Consider the following 24,214-nt stretch of genomic DNA (forward strand, 5'->3'; position numbering starts at 1 on the left):
GTATGTTGTATGTATGGTTCTCAACCTCAGTCCTCAAGTACCCACAACAGGCCATGTTTTCAGGTTGTGTTTTTTTTTTTTTTTTTTAACTTTGCACAGCTGCTTTAAATCAATATCAATGATATGGTATTCATTAGGGGTGAGCTCAGGCGTGTTCACATGGTCCCTTCCCTAATAAGAACCTGGAAGCTACAGTGCATCTGTAAAGTATTCACAGCCCTTCAGTTCTTCCACATTTTGTTATTTCACAGCCGTATTCCAAAATTGATTAAATTCATTATTTTCCTCAAAATGACAATGTGAAAGAAGTTTTTTTTTAAATCATGATTTGGAAAGGCACACACCTGTCTATAGAAGGTCCCACAGTTAACAGTGCATGTCAGAGCACAAACCAAGCCATGAAGTCCAAGGAAATGTCTGTAGACCTCCAAGACAGGATTTTATCGTGGCACAGATGTGGGGAAGGGTACAGAAACATTTCTGCAGCATTTAAGGTCCCAATAAGCACAGCGGCCTCCATCATCTGTAAATGGAAAAAATTTGGAACCACCAGGACTCTTCCTAGAGCTAGCAGCCAACAAGTAATTTTAGCTTAGCAAAGTCTTTGCCACAGACTTGGTTGTAAAACTTTAGATGCTCACAGGAACTTCATTGCAAAGGAAAGGATAGAGGAACTTTCTTACTGTACTGGTATCTTGCAGCCGGTCCGGCAATATCGTAAGAAATGCGGATTCAATTAGTGTCCATAACAGCTCAGCTTCCAGGCTCTTACCGAGCAGCCAGCCTCATGCATGGGCTGAACGGTACGCTACTTATCACCTCGTGTTTGTGACAGGTCCCAGGAGAACGGGTCTGTCTGTGTGCGTCCGGCCGGCGCCATGGACTTAAGGCTTATTTTCTTTTATATACCTTGCCCCTACCTTTGAGTTCTTCCTCTGGACCTCAAAGTGAAGTATCTGGGAGTGAGTCCCCTTTTCAAGATCCTTTGGAGCAGTGGAATCAGGAGGATATCGAGGAACCCCTCCTTGGCTAGAAGTGGCGTCTAACTCCATAAGCCTTGTGTGACCCTCTGTAGTGGGGGGGGGTCATACCTATCTGGTAAGCAGTAAACCTGACCATATGTTGGTGGTGGATTGAACACAACGTTTTCCAGTTTGGATCTAACAGTGAACCTCTATGAATATTGTGGTTTATCTATAGAAGATTTCTATGTACAGCTCTACGTCAACTATTTTGGTGGCTCTTATGCACGGACTTATTATTTGCACACTGGGTGTTTATGTTTTTCTTTAATTTTTTATGTTTTTAGAGGTTTATGCTAGGAAACCTTATTGTATATGCTAAATCATACTAGCTAGATTTTGGGTTTTGAAATATCTACACATGTGTGCTTTGCATCACGTATATATATATAGGGTTGCCATACCCTGTATAATATTCATTCTAATATTATTACACATTGCCTTTTTAGTTGCTAGCATTTGTTTAGCGCGGCTTATGATTCTTTTGTTTTATCCATCCTGTATTTATGTGACACAGTTGAGCCGCAGCTGAATATCTTTATTTCACAAATATTTCAAATTTTTTTACACATATTTTTTATACACATTGTCATATATTTCTTTTACCTTAGCGCAGTTTTTTTCCCCTTTTTTCTTTTGTATAGCCTCATGCGTGGCCCTCTTACTGAAGAGTCCTCCCCTGGTTGCATGTAGAGTTGCTGGGCCTCTTCAAACCCGATACGGCACTGGAACACCTTAGAATCCTCCTCCCCAGTTACTGTGCCTCGGACTAGCCACTTCGGAGGCTCGGAAACTAATGGATCCGCACAGCAGGCCATGGCTAGTCAGGAGGACCAGCAACAACTTCTGGACCGGAAACCCAGAACCACGTGACTTCAGAACCTTAAGTACCCTCTCTCGGATTACGCAGTGAGACAAACGTGCCCACTGATTGGCTCGAGAGAGAGAGAGAGAGATTGGTACCCAATGAGTCCAACCAGACTGCGTTCTAATGCCTCTCCCAGGTGCAAACCCCCACCTATGACCAGGCAGAACCTTAGCCCAGCCCAGCTAAACCACAATTTCGCACAATTAACCCCAAGACTCAACTACAGTCTTGGGGGGGAAAAATTAAATTTACAGACATAGCACGTACTCATCAGGAGTACCGGCACTACATATATATGTATGTATGTTTTGCATCAGAACTGAACTGTCTGATGAATTAATATCTGCCCCCCTGGCCAAATTAGTCTTTGATGTGTGCACACAAGGATGCAATACAAATCACTGAGACCGGCTACGAGTCGGTATATAAGTCACTACTGATTTTATTTCCTGGTACTACCATTTTATATACTGGATAGCCGGATATTTCGCTATCTAACGAGGCAAGCGTAGATCAACCACAAACAACGTGTTTTGACTAAATATGACAAGATATAAGCTTTAGCTAGATTACGTCTATATAGGGAAAAGCAGCTGCTCATGGCTATGTAGGGAAATTCTTGTTTCTGAAACTTTGCTGTTCTTTCCTTGCATGTAGAAACAGGTGCAGGCCTTCTTTTCAATTCTTGCGGTTCGGGTTAGTAGTAGGGTGGGGTGAGCTTGCAGACATATAGTGAATGTGGTCAAGGCTGCTAAGCAAGATATCAAAACATATGAAATAAAATGTCTATCAATTAACTCTATAATCACCTCCATTGCATCCATTAAATATAAAAAAAAAAATATATATATATATATATATATATATATATATATATATATATATATATATATATATTTTATATATATTATATCTATATCCCAGTTTTGTGTATATATAACATCTGGTGTTGGTTCAGCTTTACAGTTCTTCTGTAGAGGTGATCTAACCCTTTAATAAACCATTGCAGGGGATATGAAATACCCCACTGCTCTGTCTTCTCCATACTGAGCTGCCAGGATGGACCAGATGCATTCTGATTGGTCAGACCCATCACATGTAAAGCGGGGTCCAGGAGGGATCTGGTGTTAGTTCAGCTTTACAGTTCTTCTGTAGAGGTGATCTAACCCTTTAATAAACCATTGCAACAGCTTAGGTTGTCTCCACACGGATGGGGGAGGGATGGAGCCACCCCAGGACACCAGCATTGTAAATCTTGGAGGAAGATTATTTCTCCATATTTTGATGTTACAGTTGTACCCGGTTCCATGCCAGAGCTCTGTGAAAGTGACTGTTAGACCAAAGTGACGTTTTTTTTCTTGCTGACTCAGCTTGGAGTCCATATATGACCTGCAAACTCTTCATAATATAAAATCCGGCCAATCCGATGTAGTAACAATCCACTAACGCGTTTTGGATAATGAAGCCTCAGTCATAGCTATTTATTATTATAGAATTAGCAGATGATATATGGACTCGGTGTGAAGACTTTTCTGGTTGATTTTGGAGGGAGAACAGGAGCCCAGCTGTGAGATCGGCATTTCCACTTATTCCACCGACGGGGAGGAGGAGCCAAAACTCCACTTATTTGTCATCTACTGAGATTTATTCTATTTTTTTACTTCTTTCCAACAGATGGATGTGATGTCAGGAATTCCTCGGAGAGACGTCTTCTATTATCTGCTGATTGTAAGTCAGAAGATAATGTCATCACACAGGATCCTCCAGGAGGAAATCCAAATACACAAAATATACATCACAGACCTTCCTGTCCGGAGACATCAATGGATCCCTCTGATCAGGGGGAATCTTCTCATCAATCACATACTATGATTGGAAATATCCATGTAAGATCTCACACTGCAGATCCATCAACAGATCCTTCTAATCCCGAGGAAACTTCCTCACCCCATGAAGGAGATCACCGAGGTGACAATCTATTCTCATGTTCAGAGTGCGGGAAATCTTTCACTCGGAAAGGAAAACTAATTCAGCACCAGAGAATTCACATGAGTGACCGTCATTTCCCTTGTTCAGAGTGCGGGAAATCATTCACTCAAAAAGTAGACCTTGTTAATCATTTTAGAATTCACACAGGTGAGCGTCCTTATTCATGTTCAGAGTGCGGGAAATCTTTCATTCAAAAAGTAAACCTTGTTAATCATTTTAGAATTCACACAGGCGAGCGTCCTTATTCATGTGCAGAGTGCGGGAAATCTTTTACTCGGAAAGGAAAACTTATTCAGCACCAGAGAATTCACACAGGCGAGCGTCCTTATTCATGCTCAGAGTGCGGGAAATCTTTCACTCGGAAAGGAAAACTTATTCAGCACCAGAGAATTCACACAGGTGAGCGTCCTTATTCATGTGCTGAGTGCGGGAAATCTTTTACTCAGAAAGGAGCACTTGCTGTACACCAGAGAATTCACACAGGTGAGCGTCCTTATTCATGTACAGAGTGTGGGAAATCTTTCACTGACAAAGCAGACCTTGGTAAACATCAGAGAATTCACACAGATGAGCGTCCTTATTCATGTTCAGAGTGCGGGAAATCTTTCAATCATAAAGGACTTCTTGTTACACATCTTAGAATTCACACAGGTGAGCGTCCTTATTCATGTTCCGAGTGCGGGAAATCTTTCAAATATAAAGGACCTCTTGTTACACATCTGAGAATTCACACAGGCAAGTGTCCTTATTCATGTTCAGGCTGCGGGAAATCTTTCACTCGGAAAGGACAATTAATTTGGCACCAGAGAGTTCACACAAGTGAGCTTCCTTTCCCTTGTTCAGAGTGTGGGAAATCTTTCACTCGGAAAGCAGCACTTGTTGAACACCAGAGAATTCACACGGGTGAGCGTCCTTATTCGTGTTCAGAGTGTGGGAAATCTTTCACTGTCAAAGCAGGCCTTGTTAAACATCACAGAATTCACACAGGTGAGCGTCCTTATTCATGTTCAGAGTGCGGGAAATCTTTCACTCAGAAAGGACATCTTGTTATACATCAGAGAATTCACATAGATGAGCGTCCTTATTCATGCTCAGAGTGCGGGAAATCTTTCACTAGGAAAGGAAACCTTTTGCAACACCAGAGAATTCATAGGAGTGATCTTCCTTATTGATGTTGTAGATCAGGGATCTCCACACTTCGGCCCTCCAGCTGTTGCAGAACTACACGTCCCATGAGGCATTGTAATATTCTGACATTCACAGACATGACTAGGCATGGTGGGAATTGTAGTTCCTGAACATCTGGAGGGTCATAGTATGAAGAGCTCTGTTGTAGACGAGTCAGCCTGGTGCAGGTTTAGGAGCGGGTTAATAGTAGAGGGCGGGTACTTGTTTATTAAGCAGCTGGTCAGAGAGGCTGGTGGATGTCTGTTCAATATTGAGTTGGCCCTCCCTTTGCAGCTATAACAGCTTCACCTCTTCTGGGAAGGCCGTCCACAAGGTTTAGGAGTGTCTATGGGAATGTTTGACCATTCTTCCAGAAGAGCATTTGTGAGGTCAGGCACTGATGTTGGGTGAGAAGGCCTGGTTCGCAATCCCCGCTCTAATTCATCCCAAAGGTGTTCTGTTGGGTTGAGGTCAGGACTCTGCACAGGCCAGTCAAGTTCCTCCACCCCAAACTCACTCATCCATGTCTTTATGGACATTGCTTTGTGCACTGGTGGGCAGTCTTGTTGGAACAGGAAGGGGCCATCCCCAAACTCTTCCCACAATGTTGGGAGCATGAAATTGTCCAAAATGTCTTGGTAGGCTGTTAAGGGTCTCTTAAGGGTTTCCTTCACTAGAACTAAGGGTCCAAGCCCAACCCCTGAAAAACAACCAAACACCATAATCCCCCCGCCACCAAATGATTTGGACCAAAGCAAGGTCCATAAAGACATGGATGAGCAAGTTTCGGGTGGAGGAACTTGACTGGCCTGCACAGAGTCCTGACCTCCTGGAACAGTTGCCTCCAAACTGTGGCTCGAGGGACAAATGCGTCCCTTTGATAGCCTTTCTCCAGCCCTAGGGGGACTGTTCATCCCACTGACACCAACAATGGGGCACTATTTCTTCCACCAATACCAATCATGGGATTCTATTCCTCCTACTAATAGGGGCAGTACTCCTCCTCCTATTGACCACCAACCCTGAGGCCATATTTATTCTCACTGATGCCGGGCCTGGGACATTTTCTGCTCCTGCCGGCCACAATCCGGCCCCCCTAAAGTCTGTAGGACAATAAAACTGGTCCTTTATTTGAAAAGTTTGGAGACCCCCCTGCATTAGATGATACAGCTGCACACAGACAGGCTTAGCCCTGTCAAAGCCCCAGCCATGAACTCGGCTCACCCTCAAAGCAACACTCACTCCCAGCCTGACTCGTATTTCTGCCTTTACCAATGTATAATCTAGGGTTGTCACCTCATCCCTTTAAAACGGAACACATATTAATGACACATGTTCTTTTGGTGCCTTATTTGCATTAAATTAGCCTCAGAACCTGTGTAATTCATATGTGTTCAGGTTTAAAGGGATGAGGTGACAAACCTAGTATAGTCCCATGCTGACTCTGAGACCAAATCACAATTCACCAGTTGAGGATCTGCAGTCAGGAAAGGGGCCAGTACATCCTCCCATTCTTTCTCAGGCAGACCTTCCCTTTGTCAGGGCTGGGCTTCTAGAAGCTCTTCTCAGTGCTCAAGGCTGCTCAGCTGTCGGTTAATTACCAGCCACTCATTGCTTTCACAGTGGCTCAGCTGGTTACCATTACCTGCCTAATCAGTCCAGCCTACAGCCAGCCCCGTCTGGCTATTTAAACTGCCTTGTTCATGTCTTTCATGCCTTCACCTTCATCAACATATCCTGAGTTAAAGACTTTGCCCGGCTGACGTCCTGACTGGTTCTTGATCTTTGGCTTCCGACTACGCTGATCTCTGGCTTCCTGATTACCAGTTTTGGCTTCCGAACCCTGGCTTGTGTTTTTATTATGTTCCTGATCTGTACTATTTTTTTCTATTACATTAAAGGTGTGATTTTTTTTTTTCTACTGCATTTCCTGTCTCAGTCTGATTCATGGTTCCTGACACTCTTGTTGCAATCCACTCAGATATTGCCAAAGAAGCTTCAACATTATCTGTGGCTGTCATCTTAAACATGGTCCACTACACTGCTTCACACCGGAGCCATTTCCCACCCTCCCAGCCTGATGGGTCACTGCCTTCTGTAAACCCCACTGTCTGTTCAACCAGTAAGCAGTTTGTCTCTTGCTGAGGACAATTAACATCAACATGGGGACAAGGTGCTTTGGGGGGACCCCAATGCACCCTTCCCATGTTGAGGGCAAATGGCCTGGTATGGTTCAGGTGGGGGGGGGGGGCTTTCTCGTCAACCTCCCCTTTCCTGGCCTGCCAGGCTGCTTGCTCGGATAAGGGCCTGGTATGGGTTTTGGGGAGACCCCAATTTAAAAAAAAATTGGCGCAGGGTTCCCCTTAAAATCCATACCAGGCCTGAATGGTATGTATTTTGGGGGGACCCCGTGACAGTTTTTTTTAAAACTTGGTTCCCTTAACCACTTCAATACACTGTGTTATATAGACTACACTGCCTGCACTGACTGAATATAGCGTCTACACTGAATACCTAGTCTATACTAAATGCAGAGTATATACATTGTCACGGAACTTCCACTATACACGGTGTGTAATCCATGTCTCCTAATAAAGTGCCCTTTCATGTAACCCATGCTCTTCAGTAAGACAAAGGAAGCCGCATGGCTGGCCTTGAAATCATGGATGCTGTCCCCGACCATAACGCACTCAAAGACTGCCATTTTCACCATTGGCGTGAACCTTTATTCTGCATTATTCAGAGAACAACACATACCCGGATTATAATACCATTCCTGAGGATGGAAGATTATCTGCAGGAACACGCCATAGCCTCCCTACGTGTTGATCAGACACACAGAGACACACGAGCGTACATCCCCCATAACCGATAATGTCTTTGCAGAGTGAACACCTCCCCCCAGAGGATCGTCTGTGCATTGCACAGGGGCCCTTCACTGGCGGACATATCCCCACTCTGCAAACACTTCTCTGCATCCTCAAGAAGCTTTCCACTACCAAAACAGGTCTCACCCAGAGTCAGTCTGCCCCAGTCCACTGCAGGAGAACCAACACTGGGAGACACTGTGACATTACATATTAAATACATCTTAATAACATTTCCACAACAATATATATATAAATACAGTATCTCCCAAAAAGTACACCCCTCACATTTTTGTAAATATTTTCTTCTCTCTTTTCATGTGACAACACTGAAGAAATGACACTTGTCTACAATGTAAAGTAGTGAGTGTACAGCTTGTATAACAGTGTAAATTTGCCGTCCTCTCAAAATAACTCAACACACAACCATTAATGTCTAAACCGCTGGCAACAAAAGTGAGTACACCCCTAAGTAAAAATGTACAAATTGTCAATATTTTGTGTGGCCACCATTATTTTCCAGCACTGCCTTAACCCTCTTGGGCATGGAGTTCACCAGAGCTATATAGGTTGCCACTGAAGTCCTGTTCCACTCCTCCATGATAACATCACGGAGCTGGTGGATGTTAGAGTCCTTTTGCTCCTCCACCTTCTATTTGAGAATGCCCCACAGATGATCAATAGGGTTTAGGTCTGGAGACATGCTTGGCCAGTCCATCTCCTTTACCCTCAGCTTCTTTAGCAAGGCAGTGGTCATCTTGGAGGTGTGTTTGGGGTCATTATCATGTTGGAATACTGCCCTGCGGCCCAGTCTCTGAAGGGAGGGGATCATGCTCTGCTTCAGTATGTCACAGTACATGTTGGCATTCATGGTTCCCTCAATGATCTGTAGCTCCCCAGTGCTGACAGCACTCATGCAGCCCCAGACCATTCCACTCCCACCACCATGCTTGACTGTAGGCAAGACACACTTGTCTTTGTACTCCTCACCTGGTTGCCGCAACACAAACGTGACACCATCTGAACCAAATAAGCATATCTTGGTCTCATCAGACCACAGGACATGGTTCCAGTAATCCACGTCCTTAGTCTGATTGTCTTCAGCAAACTGTTTGTGGGCTTTCTTGTGCATCCTCATTAGAAGAGGCTTCCTTCTGGGATGACAGCCATGCAGACTAATTTGATGGTCTGAGCACTGACAGGCTGACCCCCCACCCCTACAACCTCTGCAGCAATGCTGGCAGCACTCATATGTCTATTTCCCAAAGACAACCTCTGGATATGACGCTGAGCACGTGACCTCAACTTCTTTGGTGGACCATGGTGAGGCCTGTTCTGAGTGAAACCTGTCCTGTTAAACCTCTGTCTTGGTCAGCTTGCTGCAGCTCAGTTTCAGGGTCTTCGCAATCTTTATGTAGAGCAAAAATTCTTTTTTTCAGATCCTCAGAGAGTTCTTTGCCATGAGGTGCCATGTTGAACTGCCAGTGACCAATATGAGAGCGATAACACCAAATTTAACACACCTGCTCCCCATTCACACCTGAGACCTTGTAACACTAATGAGTCACATGACACCCGGGGAGGGAAAATGGCAAATTGGGCCCAATTTGGGCATTTTCACTTAGGCATGTGCTCACTTTTGTTGCCAGGGATTTAGACATTAATGGCTGTGTGTTGAGTTATTTTTAATGGATGGCACATTTACAGTGTTATACAAGCTGTACTCTCACTACTTTACATTGTAGCAAAGTGTAATTTCTTCAGTGTTGTCACATAAAAAGATAGAATAAAATATTTACAAAAATGTGAGGGGTGTATTTATATATATATATATATATATATATAATACACTGGCTGCGCACCACTAACTAACCTGCCTGCCCAATGTAGCTCAATCTACCTTCATCCACACACTATACATGGCCACTATACAGTGCCTTGCGAAAGTATTCGGCCCCCTTGAACTTTTCAACCTTTTGCCACATTTCAGGCTTCAAACATAAAGTTATAAAGTTTTTATTTTTTGTGAAGAATCACCAACAAGTGGGACACAATTGTGAAGTGGAACGAAATCTATTGGATATTTTAAACTTTTTTAGCAAATAAAAAACTGAAAAGTGGTGCGTGCAAAATTATTCGGCCCCTTTACTTTCAGTGCAGCAAACTCACTCCAGAAGTTCAGCGAGGATCTCTGAATGATCCAACGTTGTCCTAAATGACTGATGGTGATAAATAGAACCCACCTGTGTGTAATCAAGTCTCTGTATAAATGCACCTGCTCTGTGATAGTCTCAGGGTTCTGTTAAAAGTGCAGAGAATATCATGAAGACCAAGGAACACAACAGGCAGGTCCGTAATACTGTTGTGGAGAAGTTTAAAGCCGGATTTGGATACAAAAAGATTTCCCAAGCTTTAAACATCCCAAGGAGCACTGTGCAAGTGATCAATTTGAAATGGAAGGATTATCAGACCACTGCAAATCTACCAAGACCTGGCCGTCCCTCTAAACTTTCAGCTCAGACAAGGAGAAGACTGATCAGAGATGCAGCCAAGAGGCCCATGATCACTCTGGATGAACTGCAGAGAACTACAGCTGAGGTGGGAGAGTCTGTCCATAGGACAACAATCAGTCGTACACTGCACAAATCTGGCCTTTATGGAAGAGTGGCAAGAAGAAAGCCATTTCTCAAAGATATCCATAAAAAGTCTAAAGTTTGCCACAAGCCACCTGGGAGACACACCAAACATGTGGAAGAAGGTGCTCTGGTCAGATGAAACCAAAATCCAACTTTTTGCCCACAATGCAAAACGATATGTTTGGCGTAAAAGCAACACAGCTCATCACCCTCAACACACCATCCCCCACTGTCAAACATGGTGGTGGCAGCATCATGGTTTGGGCCTGCTTTTCTTCAGCAGGGACAGGGAAGATGGTTAAATTGAGGCCAAATACAGGACCATTCTGGATGAAAACCTGTTGGAGTCTGCAAAAGATCTGAAACTGGGACGGAGATTTATCTTCCAACAAGACAATGATCCCAAACATAAAGCAAAATCTACAAAGGAATGGTTCACAAATAAACGTATCCAGGTGTTAGAATGGCCAAGTCAAAGCCCAGACCTGAATCCAATCGAGAATCTGTGGAAAGAGCTGAAACTGCTGTTCACAAACGCTCTCCATCCAACCTCACTGAGCTCGAGCTGTTTTGCAAGGAAGAATGGGCAAGAATTTCAGTCTCTCGATGTGCAAAACTGATAGAGACATACCTCAAGCGACTTGCAGCTGTAATCGCAGCAAAAGGTGGCTCTACAAAGTATTAACGCAAGGGGGCCGAATAATTTTGCACGCCCCACTTTTCATTTTTTTATTAGTTAAAAAAGTTTCAAAAATCCAATAGATTTCGTTCCACTTCACAATTGTGTCCCACTTGTTGGTGATTCTTCACAAAAAATAAAAATTTTATATCTTTATGTTTGAAGCCTGAAATGTGGCAAAAGGTTGAAAAGTTCAAGGGGGCCGAATACTTTTGCAAGGCACTGTATAACATAGTGTGGGGTATGTACTTAGTCCACCTGAGCCATGATTGGCCAAAGGCACCCTGCCTTTGGCCAGATATGACTCTCGCAGCAGAGCTTGCTGTGATTGGCCAAAGCATGCAGGTCAGGTGCATGCTTTGGACAATCATCAGATGTCAATGCACTGCGATCTCGCAGTACATTATGGGGTGTTCCGTGGCACTCAAATTTGCCACGAACACCCCATAAAATCCACAATTTGATGAACGAGGGAACACCCAATGCTGGAGTCGAACTTGTGTTCGTCTCCAACAACAGGCTCATCCCTACTCTAGGTTCTCTGCTAAATATATATATATATATTTGGGGTTTATAAGTAATTTTCTAGCAACAATTACTGATTTTAACTTGTAAGCAACAAAAGAAAAGGCTTAGGCATAAAGGGGGTTATAGACCAAAAAATCTGTCCACCCAGAGCCTCTGAATTATAAACCAAATACATTGTGAATATTGAGCTATTTATCCAACTATGCATCTGGAGTTGCTGGATTGTAGAACAGACACATAATAAATATAGAGATGGAGATCTTTTCCTGTTATATTGAGTGGAACACAGAGACAGGAAGAGTGTGATTGTACAGACACAGGAAGTGAAAACATAGCTGGAAAGGAAGTGATGTCAGGTGTAGACAGGAAGTGATAGATGCACAGGAAGTGATGTAGGGGTCTAAAAAGGACGTCCTGGGTGAGGGGTGAGTTGTGAGGAAGTAAAAAGAAAACATTGTTGGAACTGACAGCAGAGGAAGTACTAATATTAATCTATTTAGAAGGACACAAGGATCTCTACAAGGACGTCATGATGGAGACTCAGCCGCCCCTCACATCACCGGGTAAGAGGAGACTTTATTGTAAAGGAGAGAGCAGTACGGAGGCTCCACCTAGATCCCCCATCATCTGATAAACACATAGAAACAATGTATTCAGTCAGTGTGTGTGTTTCCTACAGATGGATCCAGTAATGGGAACCCACCAGAGAGATGTCCCCGTCCTCTGTATTCCCGGGATTCCACACAGGAAGGTCACACCATCCCCCACCATCATCAGGTAGGTGGGGCTGAGCAATTAGAACTCAAATATGTTATACAATTATACGCTTCAAAATAACATTCTTTTATTTAATCTCTTGTTTCCTTTTATAAATCCATTTTATCATATTTGGGGTTTAGGGTGAACAACTGAAAGACATCAAAGTTAAGGTTCAAGTAGAAAAAGAAGAGAAGTCCGGGGATCCGCAGTCTATGGAGGAGGGAGGTCCTCTGTATTCCCGGGTTTCCACACAGGAAGATCACACCATCCCCCACCATCATCAGGTAGGTGGGGCTGGGCATCTAGACCTAAATATATATTCTAAGCCATGAGATGACGTTCTTCTGTGTAGTCTCTTGTTTTACTTCAACATCTGAAGTGCAGCCTTTGTTACCCCCCCCCCCCCCATCCCCATTTATCGCTACTTTGAACGCCCTACGTTTTTCACCCCCCATTTTTATTTTTTAATATACATTCCTTTCCTCTGTGGGTCTTAAGCCCAGACACATCGCTGGTCCTCTTCATCCTTGTGTTCTTCCAACAGAGGGTACATACTGAATGACGTGTCATTTGTGTCCTTGATGTCTGCCTTGAGTTGACTTTAATAGATGTTTTCTATTATTTTTGGTGTAGGGTGAAGAACGGATTAATATAAAAGCTGAGGTTAAAGAAGAAGAAGTAGAGACGTATGTGGGGGGTGATCAGCCATTCACGGAGGAGGTTGGGATGATTATGAAAAGTGAACAGAAGGACATTTCTCTACCTTTTGACACAGGTAGGTAACAGACATTGTGGAAAAAAAACAGGTCAAAGTCTCATTTTACTTCTAAGTATAAGGATTGTAGTGTAAAAAAAAATGTTGGATAATTATGAGATCTTCACATCATCCTATAGGCAGGTTCTAAAAGGTAAAATATGTTTTTGCCTACTAAAGGGTTAATGTGTGGTGTGGTAAGAGTTAATACTTGGTGCTGTGATGTTCCTTCCCCTGCATGTGTCACTTCCTGATTCTGAACCGGATCGGACCTCGTGGTCTCTTCCTGTATGGGAGGTGTTCAGTAAGGAAACTATAAAGAGTTGAACTGAACTTTGTGGTGGAGTTTCCCCTTTGCGGGACCCCTGGATGGGTTCCAAGAAGGGTCGGGACAAGGGGTGGGCAGGTGGTGTAGCTGCCCTGGGCACAATGGTTTACTGTAGGGATGGGGGCACCTTCCTTATATTATAAGGCTGATAGGAGTAGTGATAGTGACAGTGATTTAGACAAGGGAGTGACTGATCGGTGTAGGATTCCCTAAACTTGCACATCATGAATGAGGAGTGGGTGCAGTTTGGCATCTTTGCCCTGGGCACTGGTTGACCTTGTCCCAGCACTGGTTCCAAGGACTGGACTTTTGATGCTATTTACTGGGATGTAACTAAGCTATAAAAAGTTATGAACAACGCCACACAGCCAAATCTGGTACATTGTTATTAGAGAGAGGAAATGCAATTGTCAGTACCTGTAAGTGTGTATGACCTCATTGGTGGTGCACTGGAGTTGGCACATCTGGAGTATTGATCTGCCCATGTAATTTTTCACTGAACACATGCTTCTTGTACTGGACGCTTCACATGATTGCATATTTTCTATCAGATTAATTTCCTTATGTTCCGGTATAAGTGAGTGAAATCTCCCTACCACCTTTTCTATGTATTCCATTTATTGGAGTGCAGAGCTTTACAATATTTAATATCTATGAATAGTTTATTTGTCACAGATAGTGGTACACCAGTGTATTTAGGTGTATATACAGAGTACCACCTTCTTTAACCATTTCTTTGCCACTAATATATGATATACATCGGCAGCAGATTTTAGGCACTGACAAGCCGACTGTTGTCGGTCAGGAGGAAGTGATCAGGTGGCTGTATAACTTCCACACCACCTCTCTCCCCACGTGCACCCCTGCCATGTTTCACCCCACTTGTGGGTCCAGGACCTCAATAGTGGGTATCACCACATAGAGGGGAGTGATTGAATGTTAATTTACTGATCTCCCTTCCCTAATAAGAACCTGGAAGCTACAGTGCATCTGGAAAATATTCAGAGCCCTTCACTTTTTTCACATTTTGTTATGTCACAGCCTTAATCAAAAATTGATTAAATTCATTATCTTCTTCAAAATTACAACGTGAAAGAAGTTTGTTTGAAATCATGATTTGGAAAGGCACAAACCTATCTATATAAGTTCCTACAGTTAACAGTGCATGTCAGAGCACAAACCAAGCCATGAAGTCCAAGGAATTGTCTGTAGACTTCCGAGACAGGATTGTATCGAGGCACAAATGTGGGGAAGGGTACAGAAACATTTCTGCAGCATTGAAGGTCCCAATGAGCACAGCGGCCTCCATCATCTGTAAATTGAAAATATTTGGAACCACCAGGACTCTTCCTAGAGCGGATCACCAAGCTGAGCGATCGGGGGAGACGGGCCTTAATCAAGGAGGTGACCAAGAACCCGATGGTCACTCTGACAGAGCTACAGCATTTCTCTGTGGAGAGAGGAGAACAACCATCTCTGCAGCACTCCACCAGTCAGGCCTGTATGGTAGAATGGCCAGATGGAAACCACTCCTCAGTAAACGGCACATGACAGCCAGCGTGGTGTTTGCTAAAAGGCACCTGAAGGACTCTGACCATGAGAAAATAAATGATTGATATTGAACTCTTTGGCCTAAATGGCAAGCGTCATGTCTGGAGGAAATCAGGCACCGCTTACCACCTGGCCAATACCATCCCTACAGTGAAGCATGGTGGTGGCTGGGAGACTAGTCAGGATCGAGAAAAAGATGAATGCAGCAATGTACAGAGACATCCTTGAAGAAAACCAGCTCCAGAGTGTAACGATATCATGTACGGGACAGGAAATGTTGTAACTAGTTGCCATGTTGTTTGGAACGCAGCCATGACAGCTTGGCTAACCTTGTAACATTACAGAAGAATCTGAACTCCCTCCTCCCTTGTCTTAGGAATCCAAAGCTTTTCAAAAGGAAAGAAAGGTTATCTCAGCAGAGGAAGCAGAACCAGGCTAGGTCCGTAAACAAGGCTCAGGTTGCCTGGCAGGATATTCAGGCCTGTCATACAACTGTCACCCTCTCCATTCAGAGAACCAACAGATACGTGTCGTAAATACCTCAAACCACATAGAGTGCAGACAGATTAGTATAGTTCTGAAACTTCAGCATGTTTCATAACTTCCAAAGTAATAATAGCACAGCCATAATATGGACATATTTAGTTTCCTCAGATAATTTGTAACGTTTCAAGTCCAGACACCCCTATATCAGGTCATATGGGAAATTACTGGGACCCCTTATTCCTCCTAGGTAACCCTGAAATGGGAAACCTGTCATGTGTGGACTTGTTTTGAAGCAAATATCACGCTGATCACTAAAATGGATATCTGCCGTCTATAAACAGTAGAGAGGCAGAGATATTGATATGTATCACAAAGTGTAGCTGGGACAGGGTCATGAGTGTAGACACCTCCCAGCAACCAACCCCTAAACAAGATGACCAGATTAAAAGAAACAGAAAAAATAGTAGTTTATACAATTAAACAAAACATCTAAAAGAGGCAAAAGGTTTTACTAAAAAGAAATGTCTTAAGACCTTTTTTAAAACAGTCAGTGGATTGAGGAGTAGTGATGGCTGAACGGTTCGCCCGGCGGTCGTTTCGTGTCGAATTTCGGCTGTGTCACGGTCAGGAGTGAGGCCGAAATGCTGAGAGGGCTCCCCTTGCGGCCGAGCGCAGCACAACCCTGAAGTTGACACAGGGATGCAGTGCCCACAGTAGCACAGGTTGCCAGGTAGCAGTAGTAGAGGCCAGGTACTGGGTAAGCAAGCCTAGATGGGCAACTGTGCAAGGAAGTCCGAGAGTAGGCAGCGGAAGTCCAGAGAATGGTCAAACAGGCCGGGATCAGGTGCAGGAAGCAGATCAGGAACGTCGGGTATAAGCCAGGAGTCAGAGCCAGGAGAACAACAGGAACAGGTCAAACAAGCCGGGTCGGTACACTGGAGATCAGATAACAGGAAGCACGGGTACAGGTTCACAGAAGAGCTGACGATAATCCAGCAATGCAGGAGTGTCAGGCGATCGTTTAAATGGGCGAGATGACCGGGTCACGTCGCGAGCGCGTCGAAGCGATCGTACGTCTACGTCGAGTACGTTGTGTATTCGTGGCATCACTGCGTATGCACGCCCGGTTAGACGTCGCGTCGGTCGTTCGTCTGGAAACTACTTTGCGCTTACGTAGGCGCCGACGCGCGTTAACACGAACGTACCTCGTGAGATTGCGGCTATTTCCCTGACAGTGCCCCCCCCCAAGGGGCAGCCTCCGGATGCCCAACCGAGCCCATTTTTCAGGATACCGGCTGCGGAACCTACGTAAAAGTTTAGGAGCATGTACATGATTGGCAGGTTCCCACGAGTTCTCCTCAGCAGAATACCCCTTCCATTTAATTAAAAACTGGATGGTCCTACCTCTCCGACGACAGTCGAGGATGGACTCAACTTCGTACTCGGTTTCTTCACCAACCTGAACTGGAGGCGGGGGCATTTCTTCTCTTCCTGAAAATGGACTAAAGGTAACAGGTTTAAGGAGGGAGACATGAAATATAGGGTGGATTTTAAACGATTCGGGCAAGACAAGTTCAAAGGCTACAGGATTAATCTCCCGTTTGATCTCAAAAGGACCCAGAAATTTAGGTCCCAGTTTCCGGGAAGGACAAGGCAGTTTGAGATTTGCTGCTGAAAGCCACACCTTGTCCCCTGTCTTGAAGGTAGGGTTGACTCTCTTCCTCTTATCATACTGCTTCTTGTATTCCTCCTGGGCCCTTCTCATGGTATCTTGTAGTACTTGATAGTTTGAGTGGATGAGATTTACTCGGTCTTGGACAGCTGGGACAGACGATTCAGGAATAGTGTTAGGCAGGAATGAAGGGTGGAATCCGTAGTTTGCCCAGAAGGGTGACTGGTTGGTGGAGGCGTGTACAGAGTTATTATAAGCAAATTCCGCACAAGGTAACAAGAAAACCCAATCATCCTGGGAGAAGGAGCAGAAGCATCGCAGGTATTGCTCTAAGGTTTGATTGGTCCTCTCGGTTTGTCCGTTACTTTGTGGGTGATAGGCAGATGACAAACATATCTTAATTGAGAGCAATTTACACAGTTCTTTCCAGAATTTGGAGGTGAATTGTACCCCTCTGTCTGATACAATGCTATCAGGTACCCCGTGTAACCGGACAATCTCCTTAATAAAAGTTTTTGCCGTATCTAGGGCAGAAGGGGTCCCTTTTAGCGGCAAGAAATGCGCCATCTTGGACAGGCGGTCCACGACCACCAAGATGGCCGTAAATCCTTCAGAGGGAGGTAGTTCCACAATAAAATCCATGGAAATTTCTTTCCATGGTTTCTCCGGGACTGGCAGTGGCCTTAACAAACCCCAGGGTCTGGTGTTAGATCCCTTGTTGCGCTGGCAGATGGTGCAGGAATCCACGTATACCTTACAGTCCGCTCCCAGGGTAGGCCACCATAGGGACCGCCGTACAAGGTCCGTCGTCTTCCGCACTCCAAAGTGGCCTGCAAGTTGGTGGTCATGGAAGGTCTTCAACACCAGTAACCTGGCCTGCTGGGGAACAAAAATCTTGTCCTGGCGCCATAGAAGCCCTCCTTGGCTCTTCAGGGAAGAAACTTCGGCCTCTGTACACTGCCTAGTAGCCAGTTCAATAGAAGACCTTAGGTCTGGTTGTAACAACAGGAAATTTTGGGGGGACAAAATTGTACCGGGTGGGGCTCCTTCTGGGGTATCAGGAAACATCCTGGATAAAGCATCTGCTTTGCTGTTCTTGGATCCTGGGCGATAGGTGATGTGAAAATTGAATCTTGAAAAGAACAAGGCCCACCGGGCCTGTCGGGGTCTCAGACGTCTGGCCGTACGGAGATACTCCAAGTTCTTATGGTCCGTGAAAATTAGAATAGGGTGAGCGGCACCTTCCAGGAGGTACCTCCATTCTTCAAGGGCGGTTTTGATCGCTAGGAGTTCCCGGTCCCCTACATCATAGTTCTTCTCTGGGGGGCTCATCTTCCGAGAGAAAAAAGCTACAGGATGCAGTAAAGCTTTGGGACCTTGGCGTTGGGATAAGATCGCCCCGGTGGCCACCTCCGAGGCATCAACTTCTAACACGAAGGGCAAGGCGGGATCTGGATGCTGCAGGATGGGCGCAGAGGTAAAAAGGATCTTGAGCTGATCAAAGGCGGACTGAGCTGCTGGGGGCCAGTGGAACTTGGTGTGCTGGCGAGTGGTCGAGGTGATAGGGGCTACGATGGTGGAGAATCCCCGTATGAACCTTCGGTAAAGGTTTGCGAACCCGATAAACCTCTGTACACCCTTTTTGTCAGAAGGAGCGGGCCAATCCAGGATAGATTTTACTTTCTGCGGGTCCATGGCAATTCCACCTGTGGAAATAATGAGTCCCAAGAAATGGATAGATTCCTTCTCAAAATCACACTTCTCAGCTTTGGCATATAACCCGTGAGTTCTAAGAATACCAAGTACTTTCCTAACATGTACCCTGTGAAGCTCTAGTGAGGTTGAAAAAATCAGAATGTCGTCAAGGTAGGCGACAACAAAGTGGTCAAGGTGCTCCCAAAAGATATCATTAATGAAATGCTGGAAGGTTGCCGGGGCGTTACATAGTCCAAAGGGCATGACTAAATACTCAAAGTGACCAAATCTTGTTCTGAAGGCGGTCTTCCACTCGTCCCCTTCCCTGATACGGACAAGATTATAAGCCCCACGTAGATCAAGTTTTGTAAAGATACGTGAGGTATGGAACCTCTGGAGGAGTTCAGGGATAAGCGGAAGAGGATAACGTTTTTTGAGGGTAATATTATTTAATTCCCGATAGTCCACACATGGCCTTAGGGTCTTATCTTTTTTCTCCACAAAGAAGATACCTGCTCCGGCAGGGGATGAAGAGGGACGAATGAATCCTTTGGCCAGGTTTTCATCGATGTATTGTCTCAGAGCCTCCAGCTCAGTCTCCGAAAGGGGAAATATCCGACCAAAAGGAATGGGGGCCCCGGGTAACAATTCAATGGGGCAGTCATAGGGGCGGTGTGGAGGTAGGATATCGGCTTTCTTCTTGTCAAACACGTCTCTGAATTCCAGGTAGGCTGTTGGTATGTGAGGAGCCGGACTGGGTGCAGGTTGTACAGTCAAACAACTGGGCAGGTTGCGAGGGACGGAATCTAGGCAGTGCTGCAGGCAGTAGGCAGATGTGAAGGAAACCACCCTTGTGGGCCAGTCGATCTGAGGGTTGTGAGCCTGTAGCCAAGGGATCCCCAGGATAACAGGAAACATCGGGGAGCTTAGAACATCGAACTTTAGGAATTCCTGGTGACCCGAATCAGTGATCGTCAGGATGGGACTAGTTTCCTTGGTGACATGACCTGAACTAGGTAAGGAGCCATCGGCTAAACGAACGGTCAGTCTCTGTTCCTTAAGGTTCAGTGGGAGAGCCAGACTCCTAGCCAAGGTTAAGTCCAGGAAGCAACTACAGGCTCCAGAGTCAATAATTGCTTGTAGAGGGATCCTGCTGCCCGCCACCATCAATGTGACTGGAAGAGTGATGTGGGCAGAAGCTGACTTTGCTACCTGAAGATGAGATGGGGTGCTTGGGACTGGCTTACTCGGCCTTGTGGAGCAGTTGTTAATGAAATGTCCCGATTTCCCACAGTAAAAGCAGAGGTGTGCCTGACGGCTGAAGAGTCTCTCTTCGGAGGTTAAAGCGGGACGGGGAATGCCCCTCAGAACGGGGGCTACTGCTGGATGAGCCGAAGGTGGGGCCTGGATGGAGCAAGTAGTCTGAGAGCGTTCGGACTGACGTTCCCGTAGACGCCTGTCGAGCTGGATGGCGAGTAAGATGAGGTCCTCAAGAGTGGTGGGAATCTTCAATCTGGCCAACTCGTCCTTAAGGGCTTCGGACAACCCCATACGATACTGAAATTTTAGTGCTGCTTCGTTCCAGCCGGAGTCAGAGCTCCAGGTACGGAATTCTACTGAATAGTCCTCTGCAGGTCGCCCACCCTGGCGAAGGGTGTACAGAGTTGCTTCGGCTGTAGCTGTCCGGAGAGGGTCGTCATACAAGCGGGCCATGGCTTCAAAGAACAGGTCCAAAGTATCCATGCAAGGACTGCGTTGCTCCAGCAGGCCATGGGCCCACGTCTGGGGATCGTCCCTCAGTAATGAAATGGTGAACCCCACCTTGGTTGCTTCTGAAGAAAAGGTCTGAGGTTGCAGGGAGAAGTAGAGGAAACATGAGTTTCTGAAGGATCTGAATTTTCTTCGGTCCCCGAAGAAGCGTTCCGGGGCCGGGACTCGTGGTTCTGGGGCGGCTGAGATTGTAGAAGCAGGAACTTGGCCAGAGAGGGTGGATGGTTCAAGCGGGTGTTGAAGGCGTTCCTTCAGCCGGTGATATTTCTCTCGGAGCTCCTGAATGGCTGGAGTAAGGGCCGTAAGTTCTTGTAAGACGGCCTCCAATGGGGAGACACCTCTGTCGACCTCTCACATGGCTGGATTATACTGTCACGGTCAGGAGTGAGGCCGAAATGCTGAGAGGGCTCCCCTTGCGGCCGAGCGCAGCACAACCCTGAAGTTGACACAGGGATGCAGTGCCCACAGTAGCACAGGTTGCCAGGTAGCAGTAGTAGAGGCCAGGTACTGGGTAAGCAAGCCTAGATGGGCAACTGTGCAAGGAAGTCCGAGAGTAGGCAGCGGAAGTCCAGAGAATGGTCAAACAGGCCGGGATCAGGTGCAGGAAGCAGATCAGGAACGTCGGGTATAAGCCAGGAGTCAGAGCCAGGAGAACAACAGGAACAGGTCAAACAAGCCGGGTCGGTACACTGGAGATCAGATAACAGGAAGCACGGGTACAGGTTCACAGAAGAGCTGACGATAATCCAGCAATGCAGGAGTGTCAGGCGATCGTTTAAATGGGCGAGATGACCGGGTCACGTCGCGAGCGCGTCGAAGCGATCGTACGTCTACGTCGAGTACGTTGTGTATTCGTGGCATCACTGCGTATGCACGCCCGGTTAGACGTCGCGTCGGTCATTCGTCTGGAAACTACTTTGCGCTTACGTAGGCGCCGACGCGCGTTAACACGAACGTACCTCGTGAGATTGCGGCTATTTCCCTGACAGGCTGTTTGCGGTCCGCCCGATCGGCGGACTATTGCCGCCGTTCGCCCAGCGGACTTCCGTGTTTTTACTGTGTAAAAGAACTTTGACCTGATGACACATCCATCATGGGGTACAGGACAGCCAATTGAGACATTACAGCACATGGACACTTGGACATTCCCCCTAACTTATAAATACACCCGATCCGGCGGCTATTTTACATTCTTTCTTCTGTCACTATAGGGAAAGATTGCTGTGTGGAGCAGGGAGAGATAAATCGCTAGCTATTTGGTACACAAAAGTTATTTTCAGGACTGGTATAGGTGTTAGGTGTATATAGGTTTGCTGTGCTACTGATTGTTGCAGCAGCCTGAGTGTCTTTTGTCAGTTTAGAGAAAGGGACAGGACGGTGTGTCTGCTGTAGGGACAATCAGTTTAGTCATCATCATTAGCTGTTACTATCAGGTCCACAAAAGTGCTATTCCAGTTATTGTTCCAGTAGCCTCTGTTTTGTCAGTTTATATAGGGACAGGCAGGAAGCAGTGTGAGGCAGTGAGGGTCAGTTTAATCAGTAGCTGTTACTATTAGTTTCACAAAGGTTCTTTTCAGGACTGGTATGGTAATAGGCTTGTACACGTATAATATTCTTTCTTCCAAATATAGAAAGAATATTATACTTGACTGCTGCCCTTCTGCTGCAGTCTGCTAATCACTCACACACAACCTAATTGTTCCAGAAAGTTCCTTATAAGGACTGGTAATAACCTGGTGTAGGGTGCTATAGTACATAGGGTTGAGTGAGGTACAGTCTGCTATTCTATAAGGACTGGTATAGGTCCACAATACATAGGGTTGAGGTGCACTACTGCTGACCGCTGCCCTATACTGCAGCAGTCCTTCATTGGTATAAGGACTGACATACAGTCTGCTAATCACTCACACACAACCTACTTGGTCCACAAAAGTCCTTATAAGGACTGGTAACTTGGTCTGTCTAGGGTGCTACAGTACATAGGGTTGAGTGAGGTACAGTCTGCCATTCTATAAGGACTGGTATAGGTCCACAGTACATAGGGTTGAGGTGCACTACTGCTGACCGCTGCCCTATACTGCAGCAGTCCTTCATCGGTATAGGGACTAAGAGTTTTGTCACAGGGTCATTTAAAAAATGACAGGCAGAGGAAGAGGCAGGCCCTTCCGCAGGGGTGGTAGGGGTAGGGCAGGAGCAACAGGCTTGAGCCAAAGTGGGAAGTTGCAGAAGGTACGTTCAATTACTTTAAAGGACGCACCAGACTTGGTTGAGTGGCTCGCTCAGCCTTACTCTTCTGCACCCTCCTCATCCTCTCGATCTGCACCCTCTTCTTCACTCTCTGCTATGTGCACCCCCAAAGACACTACCACCAACAACACCACCACCACCACATACCTTCCGCTTGAGTCACAGGAATTATTTTCCGATCCATATCAAGAAGACATTTTCTGATGCGCAGCCACTCTTGGTATTGGATCAGGAAGAGGAGGTAGCAACTACCACTACTCAGCAGTCTGACGACAGTACCCAGATCAGCCCAATGAGGAGGTTGGTCCCCGGTGTTGCTGCCTACTCCGAGATCTCTACTTATAGCGGTGGGGAAGGTGACGTTGATGATGACGTGTCTAGTGATGTCACGTGGGTGCCCACAAGAGAGGAAGAGGAGGGGAGTTCAGAGGGAAATATGGACCAGCAGATAGGGAGGAGAAGCAGGAATAACTTACATTGCACAGGAGGGACAAAGCAGACTGCAAATGTATCAGGAGCGAGTCATCGACCATGTACGGTCACATCTGGCGCTCCCAGGACACCGGTACATGGCTCCGCAGTGTGGGCTTTTTTTAACGTGTCCGCTGCTGAAAATAGCGTTGCCATCTGCAATCTTTGCAGTCAACGCATTAGTCACGGTAAGCCCAACACTCACCTAGGGACGACCGCCTTAAGAAGGCACATGAGCAGCCATCACCGAGCCCAGTGGGAGCAACGGAACACACAAAGCCACACTGCAGGCTCTCACCGTCCAGCCTCGTCTTCTACTTCTCCTTCTCTTCTCTCCTCACAATTGTCCTCCACTCCACCTTCCATCACGCCAAGCTCACGTTTTTCTGCAAAAAGGCAGGCTTCCGTGGGCCTAATGTTCGAGCGTAAAAAAATTATGACGCCGGATAACCCTCTTGCCCAACGGTTGACGGCTGGCTTGTCAGAACTCATAGCCCGCCAACTACTGCCATATAAACTGGTGGACTCGGAGGCCTTTCGCAAATTTGTGGCCATTGGAACACGCCAATGGAAGGTCCCAGGAAGGAAGTATTTCTCAGAGAAGGGCATCCCAGAGCTATATGGCCATGTTCAGCGGCAAGTGAATGTATCTCTGGCACACAGTGTCGGTGCCAAGATACATCTGACCACAGACACGTGGTCTAGCAAACACGGGCAGAGAAGGT

General features: G+C 46.0%; 1 protein-coding gene across 1 annotated transcript in view; it reads left to right on the forward strand.

Annotated features, from left to right (window-relative positions):
• The window catches only part of LOC143955175 (uncharacterized), a 74,743-nt gene that overhangs the window by 42,123 nt on the left and 8,406 nt on the right, over window positions 1–24,214 (forward strand). The window contains 6 exon segments of the mRNA XM_077465267.1: window positions 4,027–5,049; window positions 7,028–7,168; window positions 12,194–12,319; window positions 12,436–12,533; window positions 12,656–12,799; window positions 13,149–13,290. Coding sequence (XP_077321393.1) covers window positions 4,027–5,049; window positions 7,028–7,168; window positions 12,194–12,319; window positions 12,436–12,533; window positions 12,656–12,799; window positions 13,149–13,290 — 1,674 coding nt within the window.

The sequence above is a fragment of the Lithobates pipiens genome, unplaced genomic scaffold (genome assembly GCF_037356315.1).
Source record: "Lithobates pipiens isolate NorthernLeopardFrog02 unplaced genomic scaffold, aLitPip1_a1.2 Scaffold_35, whole genome shotgun sequence".
Taxonomy (NCBI): Eukaryota; Metazoa; Chordata; class Amphibia; order Anura; family Ranidae; genus Lithobates; species Lithobates pipiens.